Raw genomic sequence first — 20,423 nt, 5'->3', positions numbered from 1 at the left:
GTAATGCTATATATGCATTGTAAAACTAATGATTATCTGCATTGCTAATGAATGCATTAGCCACTTGGTCATGGAACACAAGGACTCATTGTTCATGGAGTCTGAAATCACCAGCATGATGAGTAGAGTATTTTGAGATGCACTGTGAAGCAGATTAATGGTCACCGAGTCTTTTATTTGTATAGAGCTACCTGCAACTGGTTATTGATTGTTTCAGGTGCATCCATTCAGTTTCTCCCTCAGTTTATACCAATCATTGAAACACTTTATAAGCAGAAATTTTGTAAGAGCTGGAGAAACTGGATCCGTTGATGTGTAGTTATAAAATAAATATTCTAGTAGTAGATACTTGTGAATGTATGTCAGAGAACATTTTGTTTTCAAAACATTTCATTAGTGAAAGTTGATATCAGTATAAAATAGCATCTACTATTTAACATTTTAGAATTGTATAGCAATCCCATCAAGCTTGCACAGCAAATCAAAAAAACGATGAATGACCGTGACATTGTTAAAACAATGGTTTTTAAAATATCTGTTTGAATTTATTTACTAAATTACGGAAAGTATACCATAATTGTGTACATGTGTATCTAGAAACAATGTTTCAAAGAACTTCAGAAATTCACTCCTTAAATTGAGGTCAACTCAACATAGTCATCTTTATGAATTAAAACAAAGAACAGAATTTTATCGCCATAGTTTTTCATGCAGGGGAGCTAAACTGGAACACACTACCTTCAAAGATAAAATATTCTCAATCCCTCGCCTCGTTGAAATCCAGTTATTTTAAGCACTATTCAAATAATAATCAGTTTTAAGATGTACCTTTGTTGTTGATTTTGAGGTGTTTGTTACAATAATTATGATGTATTGAGTTATCACTGACTCAAGTTTCTTAACAATTTGATTTAAATATTATTTAAATATTCATATGTGCTATTGTTTCTCATGCTATACATATTACCGTATTTGACCGGAAATAAGCCCATGTCTTTGAATAAGCCCCCCTCCGTTTTGATAGCATTTAAGAAATTAGGCCCTCATTCGTAAATAAGCCCATCCCCAACTTCGTCACCTTATAAATAACATGAAATTGCAAGTTTGCTCAAAGTTAATTTAAAAGGTCATACCTCCTGCAGATAATTAAACACAAATGTAACACAATATTTTACCACCAGTGAGATTTAGCAGTCTAACAATAACAGTGTGTAACATTGTTTTCAATTTCATGCCTGCAGTATTTCTCTGAAGTGCCCAAGTATGAACTAAAATTAAAACCAATGTCTATTTTTACCACCACACTGGGTCCGCAGTTAATGCTAATTAAGCAAATACCTTATTCTGATTGGCTAAGAACAATGACCTTAAATTGACAATTCTTTGTAGTGTAAGCTGGCTGCCTGTGTCAGAAACGTGTGTATACGCTATTGAGTTTGTTGTTAATTGCTGTTGTTTTAAGTCTTCTCAGCATTAATTTTGGATGTAAATAAACAGCACTGGTAAGTAATTGTGACATAGAAGGTGTGTTTAGATACTAGTAAAAAAACCACAATTTAATAAACAATTATTATTTATTAATAACAAATGGAACACTAATTAATAGATGTGCCACTGAACGTTTTTTATTTTCTTCCTAGTTCATTTAAGTATTGTTATTTATTTTAATTATTATTAATAAAAAAAAATTCAACAAAACTGGCCCCTTGTCTGGGAATAAGCCCACCCCATGCTAAGCTCACAATGAGTTGTCTTGGCCCCCTGGGCTTATTTCCGGTCAAATACGGTACATGTATGTTGATGTTGCTTCTTTGAATGTATGTATGTATAATATCATGTATAGATTAGAGAGGGCCTCATGGGAGACCAGTCACCTTGTACTGAATGTGTTTACCCTCTGAAAATAAAGAATTTTATTATTATTATTATTATTATGGATTGTTGGATTATAGACTTCAAACTGCTTTTCATAAGTGACATTTGGTTATGCTAACTGAGAACTTAGATTTATATTTTCAGGGTTTTTTTGCCAGAGAATACGAAGGGTAAAATGATGTACCCTAAAATCTTGCAAATTACTGGATATAGATGTTAATATAATTTTAGTCAGATTATAGTAAGAGAATTGCTGTTTGTTATATATGGCAATCTGCATGAAATGCAATATCCAGTTTCAAACTCTTACACACCTAATAGGGGTCTTGCAGTCTATTTTGTTTTTGTTATGTTCCCTCAAATTATTTTCTGGCAGAAAGCCTGATTTCCTGCAGGTTGTAACCTGTGTTCACGGCACAGGGACTCGAGGTGATCATCATGGCACTTCAGCAAGTATATGTATACAATATATACATTTATTACATGCCTATTCAATCTTACTATATAGTGATAAAGACATTTTCAAGCTTTGTGATACATTAATTTGTATCGCACATATGTGCAATCTGGACCGTAACTGTTAAATGGGGAATTCCCTTTTAATCTTTACTGGAATAGGCACCTTTTTGTTACTGACATCATATATGATTTACAAATTACGTCACATGATCATCGTGTTTGAAACATTACACAAGACTGCCACAGAGTATGATTCTTAACGTTACGTAAATCCATGAAAGGAATATTAATCATAGATTTAAGAAAGTGTTGTTACGACATTAAATTAAAAACAAAATTGTAAAGCATAAAAGAAGGTATGTAATAAATACAGAACTTCAAATATGTTGTTTTCACTCCATTTTTTATTGCATTCATTTATTTTGCGCAATGAAATAATACTCAACCGCAATGCGGTCATACATGTATATATATTCTTGCGCAAAATAAACGTGTATTATAAATAGGAAGCGAAAACAATGTATGTGAAGTTCTGTATATATATTTATTCTCTTTCTGTATTGCATAGATAGACTTGTTGAAGTGCTGTAAAGATTGCTAAAAGCTATAATAACTATTAAAATCTATGTCAATACCATTGTATGTTTCAGTACACTCTTGACACTTTGTTGATAAACAAATGTATATGTATGAATGCAAAACAGGGACATATGTGCCACTTATATGACATTTTGACGTGGCAATTTGCAGCTGGTAAAATGCAGGTTTTACTATCATTCTTACAATTGTGTTTAATTAAAGTAAGATTCAGGGATGTCTGTTTTGTTTTTAAATTTTAGCTGATTACCAATAATTATTATGTGAAGACCATTTTTTACTGTCCTGATATCTACAAAGATATGACTGCTTTTTTCAGTATTTAAGATTTTTTTCACCTACTGTACCTTCACAATCACCTAGTACTTTGGTTTTGGTATTTTTTACCAACCTTTTATGTATGTTTAAAATTTCTGAGTAAAATTATATTCAAAAGACCCTTCATTACATTTGTGAAATGTTTTCAGAAAAAATTGATTTCATTCCATCTGCCTTAGTCGATAGGCTGCTTAAACTGCCTAACATTATAACAACTTTTAAATGTTTTACCATAACATCATTCAATTAGAAGGCATTGAAAATAAAACCTGCAAGTGGTTGCATAAAAGCAGTCCTTGAAAATCATTGAATTTAATAAGAAAAGCACTGTATAAACCTTGAGAGTTTTTGCTGTTCAAAGACTTGTGGTTTTCCAAAATAGATCTGTGCTAGTAAAATGTCAGATGAAGCTGATGAAAATCAGGCCATTACTGGCAAGATAAAAGGTCAAACACAGTGCAAAATAGAACCAGAAAGAATTAGATTAGGCGTATAATATCTTTCAGTTTCTATGATTTCTTGTTTTCAGCAGGGTTGGAGGTTTTTTTTGGTTGGATTGTTTTGGTAATTTTTACTTCCCTGTGTTACAGTGCAGCTGCCATCATCTAAGTGTGACACAAATGAACTAGCTTGTTGTTGGCTGTTTTTTATTATTTTAAATACCATTCTGGCCTCTCTGTTTTTTTCTCGATCTCTCTTTCAAAAAAAAAGAAGAGAAATATTTAATCTGTACTTTTTTTAACCAGCAGTGTAATCCTCATATTCCACTTGTTAATGATATTTTAGTATAAATTAGAATCAAATATTTTAACTTGATTTTTGGCTAAAGTGTGTGCAAAATGTACCTAGTAAGGTATACATGTATTTCAATTCTTTTGTCAGCCATAGATTGACAGAAATATGTGGGGCAGTACAAAAGCATGTTTTAATATTTTTTTAAAATCTAATTTTCATTTGTAACTGGATATTAAACAAAAATATTCCTTGTTATTCATGATAATCATGCCTTTGAGACAGCATTAGCATTGTCCCTTGTTCTCCTTTTTCACGGATCAAAATAAGTCGAGAACAGTCATTCAGGTTATAAGGACATTATCACATAATTACAAGAAAGTGTTATTGAACTAAAACTACACTACCTATATTTTGATCAGTTGAGTGTTACTAAGATACACACACAGTATCAGTACAGTGAGAAAAGTGACATGAATGAATTACAAAGTGTTTGTGTATATGTGATATAAATTTATGTGTCATAGCCTACAGGTTACCAGATCTGTATTTAATGATAACATGTACATGGGTTACCAGACACATTGATTATTTCGATGCCTGCTTTACTAATACCACTGCAGCCATATAAATATGACCCAAATAAAAAGAACCAACTGACCATTTGACTGATTTTTTGTTTTAATATAAAAAAAAATTGTTCTTTTTTTTATTTCTAGTGATGCTGCAACCGTTTGAGTATGACCCAAATGAAAAGAACCGACACAAATTCATGGTTCAGACATTGTTTGCACCTGATGGGAAAGTGGATGCTTTAGAGAATTTGGTATGTATTAGCAAGCAGTACTAGTTACATAGTTGCAGCAGTTTGGAGGTTGAGGGGAGGGTTGGGGTTTTGTTTGTTTTTTATAATTTAAAAACGTGTATAGGGTATATATATATATATATATATATATATATATATATATATATATATATATATATATATATATATATATATATATATATATATATATATATATATTTAAATATATAATATATATATATATATATTTATATTTATATTGTAACGGGGCGGCTCATGTCCACAATTGCTCGCGCTTTAAATTTGGTAGCGGGCACCACGAACAGTTGTGTTTCCGAGCCCCGCCAGTGATAATTTGAAATAACGTAACTGAGCAGGAAGCGTTCTCTTCAGGGTCTTAGAAGAGTTAAGATCCAGTTAAAATCCAGATATAACAAGATACTAGATAACACTAGAAATTCAAATTAAAACACAACACAGAAGTTGGAGAATAAACATTTATGTCACAAAACACAAATAAAGCAAATGGTTGACATTGAATTGATCGATTGCGTTATTTTCGCGATGCGTGTTATTGTCCAATTATTGTGTCTGGTAGTATACACTGCTCATTTACAGTGTATTGGAACTGCACTGGCAATGTGCAAATCCACTCAGACTTCGTCTGGGGTGGGGCGTCGGTCTGGTACACTGGAAACGTTATCGAACCACAGGAGGTCCAAGGTCTAATATTCTAGTGAAGCTAACAAGGAGAGAAGGCAACACCTTGTTGGTGCCTGTAGTCAAGCCATTGTCCCTGTGGGTCCACCATGAGAATATAAGAGGTCTTGAGTCTCTGGTGGGAATTAAACATCAACAGAAGTACCGGTCTGGGTCAAACATCCAACAACAGAGTGGTGACAGTCTTCAACAACTGGAGTACATCAAAGTCACCGCTGAGGAGTGACAGCGATACTGCGAGTTCCCTGGATGCCTTATGGATGCGTCGCCACGCCTTACACCTGCATCTACCACCAGTTCCTGTCCCGCTCCTCCGTCACAGCTCACCACAAGCTGTTGTGAGAATTCAGGGAAACCTCATCCTGTAATCTCTCATCCAAAACACTAGAATACACTTAAGTTCACAATCCTAGAATGCACTAATTCCACAATTCTGGAATACACTAGCACGATTATAGAATACACTAAGTTCACAATCCTAGAATACCAATGGCGATGAGATAGTCGTTGCTGCTGATGACTGACACTGAGACATTACAAAGTACAAGAAAGTAAGGGGGTCCCAGATGCTAACATATTTCAAAACAATATCACATATACACGCTGAACATCTACTATGCTATGCGTCTTAAGCTGCGTTATTCTGCGTCCCATGCGTTAACAAAGTGTTCCATGCTGCGTCCCATGCGTTAACACTGCGTTGTTGCTGCGTCCCTTGCATTGTTCTGCGTCCCTTGCGTTAAGCCGCGTTCCTTGCGGTGTTCTGCATTCCTTGCGTTAACACTGCGTTGTTCTGCGTTCCTTGCGTTAACACTGCGTTGTTCTGCGTTCCTTGCGTTAACACTGCGTTCCTTGCGTTAACACTGCGTTCTGTGCGTTGTGCTGCGTTAACACTGCGTCCCTTGCGTTAACACTGCGTTCCTTGCGTTAGCACTGCGTTCCTTGCGTTAGCACTGCGTCCCTTGCGTTAACACTGCGTTCCTTGCGTTAGCACTGCGTTCCGTGCGTTGTGCTGCGTTAACACTGCGTCCCTTGCGTTAACACTGCGTTCCGTGCGTTGTGCTGCGTTAACACTGCGTCCCTTGCGTTAACACTGCGTTCCTTGCGTTAGCACTACGTCCCTTGCGTTAGCACTGCGTCCCTTGCGTTAGCACTGCGTTCCTTGCATTCTGGTCTCCACTCTGCTGCTGTTGGTTCCAGTCTTTGGAGCTGGGTAAAAACCTCAAGCCCCAGTTACAGCGTTACGTTTCGTCTTATATACCCCAAACCCGGGTAAATGACGTCATGTAACATGACGTCGGCTAACATTACGTCATTATTTTCCGAGTTCTCCGATTAAACAATCGGCAGGCGACGTCAAAATGCAAAACCCGGACATAGTTAAAATTCACAAATAAAACCCATCTTTAATTTTAATTATAGAATTGTTTCATATTTCTTAATTTATAATCTACATTTAATGTGGAGATGCTGTTCTCTTTAAGTTGATAAAGACAATAATAGTTTATTCTTTATATCGCCAATGTCAAATAACATATAAACAAAACCAAAAATGTATAGTTAACAACACTTTAAATCGGCTTACATTTTACATGCCTTTACAAGTGTAAAGAAGGCCAAAGATAATTTAGTAATAATACGAAAAGATTCTGGGTAGATAAAAAAATAAGATATTTAAGTATAAATCGTTGTGAACTTCTATTATTTTATTATATAGAGAACAGTACTCACGTTTTTTATATTTATATATATATATATATATATATATATATATATATATATATATATATAGGGTATTGATAATTCTGTTTTGCCAAATAATTAATAGTGCCATAAATTAAATTCAGTATATTTGTTTTTGATTAAAAAAACTTTAATATTTTAGCTAGATATTAAAACAAATTTTCATATATTATTTTCCTGTATGGTATATCAAGTGTTTAACAAAGCTGTTGTAGAGGTTTGAGGTTATATCAGTATCTGTGACTGTCTTGAGAACGGAATGAATAAACGTTTTATGACGCCCCAGCACAAAAACAATATTTTGTCTGTTGGGTATCAAGCTTGTATATATACTTGTAACACTTTTAGGTCCTTTTTTTCGTAACATATACATACATTTTTTAATAGAAATTGGAATACCAAGCTGGTTGAATATTGTGGTGGGGTGGGGGGGGGGGGGGTATAATGATGCATTTTAAACAAAAATTGAAATTGATATATGTAAAACAGGACTCAAAGTTAAGAAATTGCTGTGGGTGAAGCTGCCCACTGATGGCAATTTTGAACCTGCCTATGGCAATTTAAAAAAACAAAAAAACACCAGCGGCTTAATTCACAAATCTCTCTTAGCCTCTGCTAGACAACAAAGCATCCTCATTGCAAGTTTTTTAGCATTGCACTGCGAGATCACAAAGTTGCGAGAGTTTAATGAATTAGGCCCCTGGTGTATACATTTTGCTTCATCAACAGAAGACATTTTTATCCAGCAGCACAAAAAATGCTGTCTGTAATGTTCCCCACCTACGGCAATTTATATCTCAACGACAGCAATTGGTGTCGGTGCCATCGTTAAGTTCGAGCTCTGTAAAATTTCATGTTTTTATACAATATTTGAATGATAAGTGCTGGGTCACTATCATCAAACAATACTTGTCACACACACACACACACCACATTTGTTAGGTCACATACTCTCATTTCTTTTATAAACTTGAGCAATCATATTTGTGTCATCCTGGTTGTCAGAAATATAATGTGAGCTTTTTGGGGGGTATACTCTAGTGGTTCATTTACAGACAGTTTTATTAGATTTTCTTTCTGTTTTCTTGTTGCAGTGGAAGGATGTTCCTCCAGAGAATTTGATGGATTCCAAACTAAAATGTTTTTTTGACATGCCTGATTTACAGCAAACACATGTATGTATGCAATATTTTGAGGTTGAATTGAAATGAATATTTATTATCGACGCCCCAGCACGAAAAACACATTGGCTGTTGGCTGTCAGATAAAGGTGAATGATGATCAACATAAAAATACTAAAATTAACAATAAAACACAGTGTAGTATGACATACTATTACTAATTTAATAATTTCATGAAAAAGATAAAAGTTAAAATTAGTTTTGTTTTAATCATTAGCTATTGTATGTCATTTTGACAATTAGTCTTACAGAGGTTAGGAAAACGGACGGAATTCACGGAATTCCCATTGTAAAACGGAATTACGATTTTCCGCGAAGTTAAAAAAATTATGACCATTTTAATTTTTACTGTTGCCACACACTGTAAAACTGACGATTGGCCCGTGTGCAGTACTATTGGCAAACACATAGTGTCTTAATTACCGGGGCTACATTCAGCCAGACCGAGCAGAAAAACGTCCGTTTGACTGGATTATACGCTTCACGGTAAAGCAAATGGCCACATTGGGAACCAAATACGTTAGCAAAACGTTTGCTGGCTGAACTTGGGACTGATTTTCTGCTTAGTATGTTGCGTCTGCGCAGACGGGACATATTTTTTTTTCAGGAGTAAGTTCAGCCAGCGGTTTGTTGTTAACGCTCATCTTGGAAGACTGATTTTTACGCTACACATTAAACTGAATGACCACTTCGGGAACCAGTCAGAATATGTTAGCAAACGTTTAGCAAAAAACGGCTGGCTGAACGTTGCAATGTTACTTTATTTCCGCTGTGTCATGCGCATACTTCACATTGCAGACGACGTTAGACTGTCAAAGCGGTGATAAAAATAAATGTTTACGTTTTCTTAACACTAAGCCCCGTTGAATAAAACAGTGCATTCAATTGTTGGACAATTATGCTTTATGTATTTGTTATAACTGTAACCTTTGCTCCGATTTTTCGCTACTAATATGAAGGTCTACTTTGATTTAACAACAAATAGCACCACATGTCGACGCCAGTCAATTTTTGGACCATTGTTTTAGTTTCGTACAAAGTAAATAAAACAGACCCAACAGTATTTTTTTTTTTATATGATATATTTGACAAAAGGTACTTTTTATGTTTTTCATCTTTTAAAACTTAAAAAATTAATATTTTGTCAAGAATTATGAAAAAGTAAAAAGTAAACAGCGTTGTCTGCCTGTTATGTTAATTTGTCACAACTTGTGTTATTTAAATTGTTGATAATTATTAGTCCTACATATTGTATTCTGAAACGGAAATGAAATGGAATTTACAAAAACATGAAACGGAAAATAGTTTGTTTTTAAAATGGAAAACCACTGGGTCTAAACACATACCATACATACATACATACATGTATTGAATATGTAATTTTATTGTCCCAAAGGATCTCTAGCATCGAAAGAGGTTGAGAACAGTTGTTCAAGTTACCAGAAGGTTACAACATGTCAAGAAGTCGAGAATGGTACTTCGTTCTACACAAAATCTAATTAAAACAAAAACTACACAATATAAAAATACACCTATATGTATAGTGAAACCACTCTAAACCGGACACCCACTGGTTCAAGTAGAATGTCCAGTTTTTAGAAATGTATGGTTTAGAGAGGTTCAGTTATGTACTGATTATTAAAAAGGGAACGTGAAGCGTGATTTTTGGTTTACAGAGGGTCAGGTTTTGCGAGGTTTCACTGTATAAGAATCGGTTATCTGTGTGTCCGTGAAGGTATTTTTCAGTAACAACAATGGGAATTGTAAACTTAATAAATGTGTTGTACCCTACAGGTTACCAAGCCCATGATTTATGATACATGTATGTGGGTTACCACATTCTATGCTTATTTCAATACCTGGGCTCTCTTAGTCAGAAAATATTTTAACAATGACAGCAAACATAGGTAAGTCTCTTTAATATATTAATCAATTGTGAATTGTAAATATTATTGCAGGAAAAAGAAACCCATGAAGACACTAGAGGAGGACCAGTTTCTGGATCTTCACCAAAGATTTCAGTATGTCTTTTGACACGTTTTAGTGTTAACTTACGCTAGTGTCAGACTACCAATTGTCACAACAAGACTCCATCGTGACAGTCTAGCATTACTAAAATATTACTATAATGGATGGGGTTTTAAAACCCAGTTGTAGTTTAGAGGAGTTGCATGTATGTACGGTTAGGTAACTGCTGCCACTCCTAATGCAATACATTTTCTAAGTCCAATCGCATGTCTGTACTGTGGCAAGCAAAGAATTTAGGGGCAAGTCGTGGTACCCCAGGAATTTTTTTGTGTGTGTTACAGATCAAGTTTCAGTTTCTTTGGGATTTGCCCTTCTTTTCTTTTTTTACAGAGTTATGGCCCTTGAACTTAGGAGGTATTACCATTATCAAGCATATAAGTTTTTGGACTTTTTGCTGTGCCTAACAATATTGAGTTTAAATTTTGTACATAACTTTATCATGTTGAGTTACAATTCAAGTGTTAAATTTTGTAGGGGGGGGGGGTTCAATTTTGACAGAGTTATGGCTCTTGAACTTAGGAATTGTTACATTTTTACAGTGATAAAAAAAAAAACATAATAAAAATTTTTAAAATTACTACTTGTGTATTTATTATGCAATATTGTTGAATCTGTCATTCCAGTCTTCAAGCGACCCTGATACGAAAAAGATTCTAGATGAATATCACAAACTTCAGAGTGAGGTTTCTCAGCTAAAACAAGAAAACGCCCAGTTAAAGGTAAGCTTTGTCTTTCAGTGCTTCAGCTTTAGCTTCATCCTCATCCATTATAGTCTTTTCTTTTTAACTTGGCCTGACCTCTGACCTATGGCATTTACCCCCTGTAGCAGAGGACTCGTTGGAAGATTTAAGCCATTTCATTGGCTGTTGGGATGTTCAGACCAATCAAAGTTAAAGGGGAAAGGTCAGAGGTCAGGTTAAGTATTGATAAAAAGAGAAAACGATTCAAGTTTATGTTTATAACATTTTAAAATTCATTTGCATGCCTTGCCATTAGAAAAATGAAGGGAAGTGATTATTTGCTCCCTTAAAGTGCTGTGCCAGACCATACACTAAAATTTCAAATTCAACAATTAAATGCTTTCTTAATTCATTGTAATAATATTTTACACCGATATGTAAGTCAATAATTACGAAAATGCCCCATAAAAGTATTAAAACATCACTCCCGTAGAACACTGCCGGAAACGACCGAGTAAAATTCTCGGTAAAAACATTTGCCTGTAAATAGCCGTGACGTCACGAAGGGAACGCGCTTCACAGAAACCTACCACGAGATGACTTTCAGCGCAAGCGAAAGTGGGACCGACAGCGACTGCCAAGCTTGATCATGCGATTCTTCTTTCGATGATGAATAGTGTAGTAATGACGACTGGACTAATATTTGTGCAACACAACAAATAATGCCTTATCAGTTTGAACCTGGAACATCTTCCGACGAACCACCGGCGTGACAGATGACGATGAAAATGGTCGTGGAGACAGCTTACCACTAATTTACAACTTTTATTCTTGTTTTGTTCTTTAGCTTTTCGTGCGAATTATTTTACTACACTGTATGTTCTAATACTTGTGATGTAGTAGAAAAGACGATAAATAACTTGAATTCTACGAGTCAAGTGGACACGATATTGGTAATTTTAAGAAATAAACAAAAACGACTTTTAGTCCGTCCCATCCATGAAGATGGGTTTTTTTGGTGAATAATTTTAATTTAGTTTGACGTAAAAAAAAGAAGTAAAAGTGTTTTGGAAATAACAAAACAATACTATTTTTTGTGTGCAGTTGTGAAAACAGTCTGCTCAGAAATAAATAACTTATTTTAATTTTTAAAAATAAACAAAAACGACTTTTAGCCCGTCCCATCCATCTAGGAAGATGTTTTTTTGTGTGAATAATTTCAGTTTAGTTTGACGTAAAAAAAAAAAGTAAAAGTGTTTTGGAAATAACAAAACAATACACATTTTTTGTGTGCAGTTGTGAAAACAGTCTGCTCAGAAATAAATAACTTATAGCACATTCCATAGTATGAAAAAAGGTTTTCTCTGTGGGAGGTATAATAAAATTAATTTAATGTATTTATAGTCTGTTTTACAGGGAACGCCTTTTTTCATGCTATGGAATTTACAAGTCATTTATTTCTGAGCAGATTGTTTTCTAAGATGCATACAAAATTAGCTTCTTTTTTTTTCTTTTAAAACACACACACACACACACACACACACACACACACACACACACACCCCCCCCCCCCCCCCCCCCCCCCCCCCCAAAAAAAACCTACATTTTTGTAGGATGGGACGGACTAGGCTATAGATACTTACTTGTCTGACTTTATTGTTTTAATGTTCTCGAACTATAAAGAAAAATCTCACAAATGAACGAGATGCAAACGACAACAAATCGGATCTCGATGATTGCACGAACCGTGCATGAGAAAACAAATTGACCGGAGTTGAAAGCATAACGCAATTTGGGACATTGACGATATGCACCCCAAGGTCGTTTCGGTGTGGATGGCGTCGGCTTGTTGTCATTTGTTTTGTGTCGCAGAAAAATTGTTGGTACAGCATCTTTTTTAAAAGCCATAACACATGGTATTCCCATATCTCGCTAAAGCCGACAAGCCAGTTTGGACGAATCGAAACTAAAGTGTCTGCTGTCGCAACGGTCTACAGCATTTTCTTCCTGTCCAGTATTTCCACGTTGTTTTAATCAAATTCACACACAGCTTTCTCACAGCAACATTACTAGGAAATGCGTGAAGACTAAATTTAGCGGCTTTTGTATTGCTACAGCCGCCAACAACACGCCGTTTAACCATAATAAACACAAACAAAGCAATGAACAATGGCGCTGACTATCGAAAGGAGTTCCCTTCGTGACGTCACGGATCAAATCTTACGGAAATTCCCGAAACGAATTCAGCTGGTTCTGTTTTTCAGGGGAATATTTTTAAATGGAAAATATACCGGTATATAAATTTTTTTACATTTGTTTTTTTAATTTTCTAATCATATTAAATAATATCTTGATTGATATAGCTCAATACATCATACATCTGGCACAGCACTTTAACTTAGATTATATGGAGCCAATACATATAGATTATTTTGAGACTATTTCATATGTTTTTATTAGATACATCTTTCCTAATTTTTGACAATATCTTTTGCTTTTTGTTAATATCTTTCGCTTATTCTATCGAAAACACATAACACCATGATGGAACTTTTTCAGAAAATTTACTTGACCATAGACTTTTTAAAAGAAATTTGAATAAAAATTACCATTATTTTTAATGATTAAATTAATATTTATTTTAAAATACTGCTGTGCAAACATACCTGACAAAGCGATCCTCAAAAAAACCCCACAAAAACAAAACGAATCGAACACTCTTAAATTTTAACTTGCACTCAATGACAGGACATCACTATTTAGCTTCGTATTCAATTTGTTTTAGATATTTTATCGTAATTGCACTTTATATCCCTTTTTTATAGGTACAGTTGTTTAAATTACATTTTTTTATTTTTCAACTCCAATCAGATGGATTGATAATCATCAAACTTAAAAACAAAGAAACAAGACGAAATGAGATAATTTAATCATGAACTTTTACAAAAAATAAATACGATTTCACCGGATAGCACTTTTATGGTTGCTATAGATCTATATATTTTATTGCTATGTATATAATAAATTACCATATTGATATATATGTGTGTGTGTGTGTGTGTGTGTGTGTGTGTGTGTGTGTGTGTGTGTGTGTGTGTGTGTGTGTATATATATATATACACACACACACACACACACACAGTCGGACCTCGTTATTACAACATTTACACCATCCAACCACAAATTGTCGGGAACGAACATAGATCAATGTTATTCTGTGCATAACACTGGAATTAACACCTTCCGACACCGACAGAGCAAACTGGGAACAAACATGCATCCGACATCTCAAAACACCTCTTTACAACGACATTATGTAATAAAAGATGCCGTAGCACGTTGGCAGTACACACAGCCATTTGTCATCCTTGATTTCGTCGCCAGCCGACAGTGTCACATAATGTCCGAGTCGATGTCAATGTCATGATGTCGACTAAATCTCTAGACATGTATTGCTTTGAAAATAGGTCTTTAGTCTCATTTAATTAAAGGATTAACTTCAAACATTCAAAAGTCTACTAGTGTTATGACATTTTGTAAACGAAATAGGTACCAAGGTTGTAATAAGGTCTGACTGTGTGTATGTATATATATTATTACCAGTGTTTTTCGGTATCGTTAGTATTATATATTAGGAATAATAATTGTATTATGTAAGCCTCTGGCTTTGGTTGGTTGGTTGAATGAATGTTTAACGACACCCCAGCACGAAAAATACATCGGCTATTGGGTGTCAAACTATGGTAATGCAAACAAATAAAGTGATGATCAACATCAATATAAAAATTCACGATTTAAATAAAAACACAGTGTAAAGAACTGTGCAAAAATACAAATATCACAGATAGATACTGACTTTTATTCAAATTTTTTATTATATCTCGAAGAAAAAAAGGGAATTTGTGCTGTATTGGCCATTCTCAAAGAGAATGTTACACCCCTGCACCACAGTGAGGTTACAGCACGCGCAGGGGCGTGAGCCTCTGGCAAGCATAATACATTATTTTTATTCCTAATATATGATATTGACAATACCGAAACACGAGGGTAATAATCTCTTTATCATATAAGCTCAAGCTTAATACAACATGTTTCTGTACACGCAACTTAATTCCAGTCCGCCATTACTAAATATTCAAATGACGTAAGAATATGTGGCGCGGTGTATTTTTGAATGGAAATGACGTCAAACTCGAATGACGTCATTTTGGATGTCCTTACATCAAAATAAAGTTATGCCTAACGTTTTTGTTTTCTGAATGCTGGACAGCTTTTAGTGTCAAATTGCCATTGAAATATTTTTATTTGACTATGAATGCATACGTCAATCATGTAGTGTCACCCAAGTACGTTTGCTTAAATGTCAATAAACCTAGTGCCGAGACCTCGACTAATTTACATCTAATTTGCAAAGTTATCAAATTCTTAAAGTATGTGATCTGAAAAAGATGTTATATGATATATATATATATATATATATATATATAATTTACACTAAGGAGAGCTAAAAATTACTCTCCTTGTACTAATATCAGGGTGATGGAAAGTGAGAGTGATAGCTCCCTTAAACAGCAGGTTTTTCTATTGTCTGAATACTGAGATATCCCATTGGAAATTCTGATTGTTAAGTATTCTTGATTTATATAGTCACGTTTTTCAATAGACATTTAGGGGTTTTTTTTTAGAAGAAAATTATGACTGGGGGAAAACGTCATTGATTTTTATCAGTAATTTGTTTTTGATTGGGATTGCATGACTAGTCCTGGGTGATCAGAAAATTTTGTCAAATTATCTCTTAAATGCAAAACTTATAGCTATTTTCAAACCAAATATCAATTATATATTACACCTTAATCTCTCTTTCTCCCCCCACCCCCACCCCCACCCCCCCACCCTCCACCAAATTAATATTAAATTTGACAATTTTTCTTAAAATTTGCAATTGACTTGACACATGTTTATTATCATCCATGTGTGATTGTATTGTTTTTATTTCCTATTTCTCTAGGAGGATGGCGTTCGTCTGCGGAAGGTGGCCATGTCTGACACCATCTCTTCCACACCTTCAGTGTCGTCATCACAGCCATTACAAACTGCAAATGCAATTCCCCCTGTTGTTTATATTGTAGCAGCTGTAATTCTAGGCTTGATTATTGGCAAATTATTTCTATAGTTGACACCCCTTTTTTAAAACCCACTATTGTTTCAAGGGAGGTAATCTACTCTTAAGTGTGGTCCAGTGTGCAAGAAAGCAAACCGTAGGTTGTTATTGGAGCAGGGAAATGTAATTAAAGGTGTATATCACAGTATCTTGTTTTTAATGATTTTTTTATTGATTTTTTTCAGTATTGCATGATTTATTTTTTGAAAGAACTGATATAAATAGATATAAATAACGATATTATTAATACATGGTTATTTAGTGACATTGGAAGTATCCAAAACAAAAGTTAAATTATTCAAGAATGTTTTGAATTTTGCCAATGAAACACTTTTCATGTGTAAATTTTTCTCAAAAGTGGAAATAATCTTTACTTTCCAATGATGTGTTGTGATGAGTGTAATAGACTAAATTCATATGAGCCTTTCTAAATATGTTCTGTTCTGCACACCCTGTTTACAGTAGTTTTTGCTGGTCGATATTAAATGTACATTTGCTCTTAACACATGTTTTTTCCCCATGATTAAACTTGCACCAGTTTCTCTTAAACATGAAACTAAATATGCAGTCTTATTATGAATCTGTGGTCTCCATTAGTTGTTTTCTTTGTTATTGACTTTGTTTCAATCCTAACCATTGTTATTTGTACAAAATAAGTTTTAAGTTAAGGCTTCCACAAGACAATTTTGTTGTTGATTTGTTTTTTTATTTTTACTTAGAGTAGGGACCACGGAGGAAGGTCAATCCCATATCCCTCCTCTTTGCCCCTAGATTTGAAGTATATAGGTTATGCGATCAGAATGTACTATGATGTTTTATCTTGGAGGGAAGTATACACACCTGTGTTCATTAGACAAGATTTCACAGTTGCCTTTGTTGAAGTCAGACCTGCTTAAGCAAAACTTTTAATTTAAAAAAAATAAAAATAATAATAACCTGTCTTTAAAGACTACTTTTCTGTTCCAGAATTGAATATTATACAAATTGTCATGTATTGTGCTGTCCTAAGAGGCTATTTATTGAGCCTACCTTAGATGACAGTTTGACTCTATCCCACTTCCAAAGTATATCTCGCATAGCATCAATTCTTAAGCAGATGTTCAGTCAGTAATATGAGATTAAATGTCTGCATAACATACCTAACAGGGTTCACACTGGTCATGAAAGTCCTGGAAATTAATGGAATTTGCAGATGTCATTTTCTAGACCAGAAAGGTTATTGAATTTTTTAATGTATCATGGAAAGTCCCAGAATATGAAAATTGGTTGAACATTTCTCTCTCTTCCCCCCCCCCCCCCCCCCATGCTTTAAATTTTTTAAATATCGCATGAAGAGGGGCAGTTTGCATCAAAACATTGTAATGTTGTTGATGATGGCAGAAAAAAAGGAAAGTAAAAAGTATTCTGGTGACCCATGTGTATGAACCCTGTAGAATGTTGTTCATTGAATTTCTTGAAGTTAAGAGGAAAAAACATTATCACCATTAAAACCTTTTAACAATAATTATAGTAAGAGTGCCATATACAGTGTGGAATATTATGTCTGTGTGTGTGTGTGTGTGTGCTTCCCTTTTTTGTTGTTCACTAGATTTGTATATTAATGTGTATAAAAGTTTATGACTGCTAATAGCATTTGTGACTTTGCTTTGATTATTGGCAAAAACCAGATTCTTGTTGTTTTAGCGTCCATCTTTCTTAACCATGCTGTAAAACAAGAAGTATATGTGACAGAGCATCTAATGGGGTGAGGGTGGGACATGATATTTAGACATTTAATTGAACAACACATTTATAACTATGATAAAATGATGTCCATAAAGCAAGAACCTGTTTTATTTTATTGTTATCTGCTACACATATATAGAACAGTGTACATTATCTTTCAAAATAGGTTTGAAAAAAGTAGGTGGCTGTATGTGCTGAATGCAGAGAGTAAGCATCAAAAATAGGTGGCAGTAGTGGCAGCGATTGTCACCAAAAATTGCTGTCTGCTGACTTAACGAACACACTCACTGAAATGAAAGGTTTTGCTTCATGCTGATAGTTAAAAAAACCCACATAGTCTCTCTTAATTGAATATGTTATCTGGGTTTTTTTCTGTTTTTAAATTCTGTCAGAACATGTTTGAAGACATGGTTGTACACAGTTGACTTGCTAAATGTATCGGCAAAAAATACTGCCTGATGACACATACCTTTAATTTGTCCCACAAAATACTTTATTTATTGGCTATATTGTCATCGTATCCCAATTATTACCAATAATTTTGGTATAAATTAGAGTTATAAAATACAGACCTTTACATTGTGAGTTTTTATCTTATCATCGGCTATTGGACGTCAAACATATGGTCATTCTGACACTGTTTTTAGAGGAAACCCGCTGTCGCCACATAGACTACTCTTTTTACGACAGGCAGCAAGGGATCTTTTATTTGCGCTTCCCACAGGCAGGATAGCACAAACCATGGCCTTTGTTGAACCAGTTATGGATCACTGGTCGGTGCAAGTGGTTTACACCTACCCATTGAGCCTTGCGGAACACTCACTCAGGGTTTGGAGTCGGTATCTCGATTAAAAATCCCATGCTTCGACTGGGATCCGAACCCAGTACCTACCAGCTTGTAGACCGATGGCCTGCCACGACGCCACCGAGGCCGGTCCTTATTCTCAGATGCCTGCAGTACACTGAATTGTGTTTCACTAGCTACTAATTACTATTGGATAATATAAGCATGAAACTAAATTGAAATGAAATTTCCTGTTCCATACGTTCATACTCTGGCTACAATTTTTTCTTTTCTTGAATTTACAATCTAAAAATAATTTTAAAAATTATATACACTGCAACAAGTATAAAACAAACCTTTTGTTTTAAATTGGTGCAATCAGGGAATAATTCTTAAGAGGTGTGTTTTTTTGTTTTTTGGGGGGGGGGGACAAATTTATTAGCTTTGTTAAGCATCTGCAGTTATATTCGAAAACCATTCCTGATTAGCAGATGTATGTGGTGAATCGTAACACTGCTGTTCCATCTAATTACCAAGGCTTTTGTTTAGAGCGCTCGAAGCAGATGGTCAAAAAGGTACAGAAGGTGATATGGATATGGGTTATGGAAAGACAGGGAATAGACAAAGTTTCAAGGCCTGGGAAGTCGTGGAGTTTTGAGTTGGGTAATAGAAAATGAAAATAAGCTGAAATTTAAACAAAATAAAATTGTCCTTTTAAAATAAACTAAAGAAGAGATGGCAGTTTGAATCAAAATATTGTAATTTTATTGCATTATGTTGATAGTCAAAGAAAAATCCTTAAAAAATCTTTAAAAAGGTCATGAAAATTGTATTTAAAAAGTATTGGAAAGTCTAAGGAATTTGGTTGATCACAAAGTGTGTGAATTCTAAATAAGCAGAAATCAAGCTGATTAAACGTTACTGACAGTTGACAATAATTGCTGGTTACTAACAAAAAAACAACAACCTGGAAGTCTCATCGAAGTCTCTTTAATCTAGTCAAATTAGCATTTATTTCTTGTTTTACAGTATTTGCATGTATATTTAATAATTGTTAGTGAATTTTTATTTAATTTTTTTATTATTATTTTTTTTAGTGATAAAAGTAAGTCCTGTTTTGTCTCTCATATTATTAGCCAAAACCTCTAAAACTGAACCAAGGATATAAGTTCTGGCCAAGCATTTTTATGTGATATGAACAGTAACAAAATTCCAAATGGATTTGAGCCAGCCGGCTGGTATTGCCAAGTGAAATGTTTGGTGGTTTTGGATAAGTCAAGTTGCACTGGAAGGACTTGTAATTTGTTTTTAAGTAGCTAGTTTAAATACAGGAAGTAATCAAGTTAAGTAGCTAGTAGACGTTTAAAAAGACTTTGTTTAGAGTTGATCCAGAAATGATCACATTGGGTGGGGTATGAGGAAGATGGCCATCAGGCACAAAAGACGGTTACAGTATCAAAAGACAAATGTTGATTGCAGAATAAAAGAGAATAATTTGGGTTTACTTGCATTGTAAATGGGGAAGAATGTAGCTCAGTGGTCGAGCATTCGCCTCCGTTGAAGTTGATTACCCACGATGGACTAACCCGTTTCCAACAACTAGTATATCAAAGGT

General features: G+C 34.5%; 1 protein-coding gene across 1 annotated transcript in view; it reads left to right on the top strand.

Annotated features, from left to right (window-relative positions):
* LOC121388405 (vesicle-associated membrane protein/synaptobrevin-binding protein-like) overlaps positions 1-16,444 on the top strand; it is a 30,562-nt gene extending 14,118 nt beyond the window's left edge. The window contains exons 3-7 of the mRNA XM_041519715.1: positions 4,701-4,807; positions 8,344-8,424; positions 10,389-10,451; positions 11,082-11,177; positions 16,147-16,444. Of these exons, the coding sequence (XP_041375649.1) occupies positions 4,701-4,807; positions 8,344-8,424; positions 10,389-10,451; positions 11,082-11,177; positions 16,147-16,311 (512 nt within the window). The 3' untranslated portion in view covers positions 16,312-16,444. The remainder of the gene's footprint in view (positions 1-4,700; positions 4,808-8,343; positions 8,425-10,388; positions 10,452-11,081; positions 11,178-16,146) is intronic.
* Positions 16,445-20,423: the final 3,979 nt, after the last annotated feature.

Source organism: Gigantopelta aegis, chromosome 14, assembly GCF_016097555.1.
Source record: "Gigantopelta aegis isolate Gae_Host chromosome 14, Gae_host_genome, whole genome shotgun sequence".
NCBI lineage: Eukaryota > Metazoa > Mollusca > Gastropoda > Neomphalida > Peltospiridae > Gigantopelta > Gigantopelta aegis.
Note: the sequence above shows the minus strand (reverse complement) of the source record. Positions and strands in the feature narration are given on the sequence as shown.